This window comes from Eimeria mitis, genomic scaffold (assembly GCF_000499745.2).
Source record: "Eimeria mitis Houghton genomic scaffold, Emh_scaff27, whole genome shotgun sequence".
NCBI lineage: Eukaryota > Apicomplexa > Conoidasida > Eucoccidiorida > Eimeriidae > Eimeria > Eimeria mitis.
The window spans coordinates 6,151-6,696 of record NW_013571043.1 but is presented as its reverse complement, the minus strand read 5'-3'; the positions used below and the strand labels follow the sequence as shown (position 1 = coordinate 6,696).

Sequence of the window (546 nt, the reverse complement as noted above, 5' to 3'; positions counted from 1 at the left end):
CTTCCTGCTGCAGCAGTACCGTGCCACTGCAGCAGCAGCAAATGCTGCTACTGGTGAGAGCAGCACCAACGGGCGCCGCTGCTGCCGCATCTGCTGCTGCTGCCGCTGTTTTTGGTGCGGTTTCTGTTGCTTTGAAGGCAGCAGCAGCAGCAGCAGCAACAACAACTTACCCTTCACCTTCTTGAGTTGTGCGTCGCATAGAAGGGCCTCCGGGCTCTCTGGCCCGAGCTGCAGGGCCTTCTGCACTGCTGCTGTTGCCTCTGCCTCTGCCTCTGGTTCATCGCAGAGGTCTGTGAGATAAAGTTCAGCAATAGAACAATATGTGCGCATCAAGTCTATCTGGATCCGCTGCGTTTCTGCTGCTGCTGCTTCAGCAGCAGCAGCAGCAGCAGATGGGCCTCTTGAGGCTGCCTTGTTCTTCTTGTTCTGCTTGCGAAGGGCTGCAGAAGACGAAGACTGAAGCGCAGCCAGAGAGGTTTCCATTAAGGATATCGCCGTGCGGTACAGAGGCAGACAGGCAAAGCCCTCCTCGATCTGCGCGAGCTG

General features: G+C 57.1%; 1 protein-coding gene across 1 annotated transcript in view; it reads right to left on the bottom strand.

Annotated features, from left to right (window-relative positions):
* EMH_0027910 (uncharacterized protein) overlaps positions 1-546 on the bottom strand; it is a gene marked incomplete at both ends in the record, with an annotated part of 2,895 nt that overhangs the window by 1,484 nt on the left and 865 nt on the right. The window contains one exon of the mRNA XM_013497468.1: positions 171-440. Within this exon, the coding sequence (XP_013352922.1) occupies positions 171-440 (270 nt within the window). The remainder of the gene's footprint in view (positions 1-170; positions 441-546) is intronic.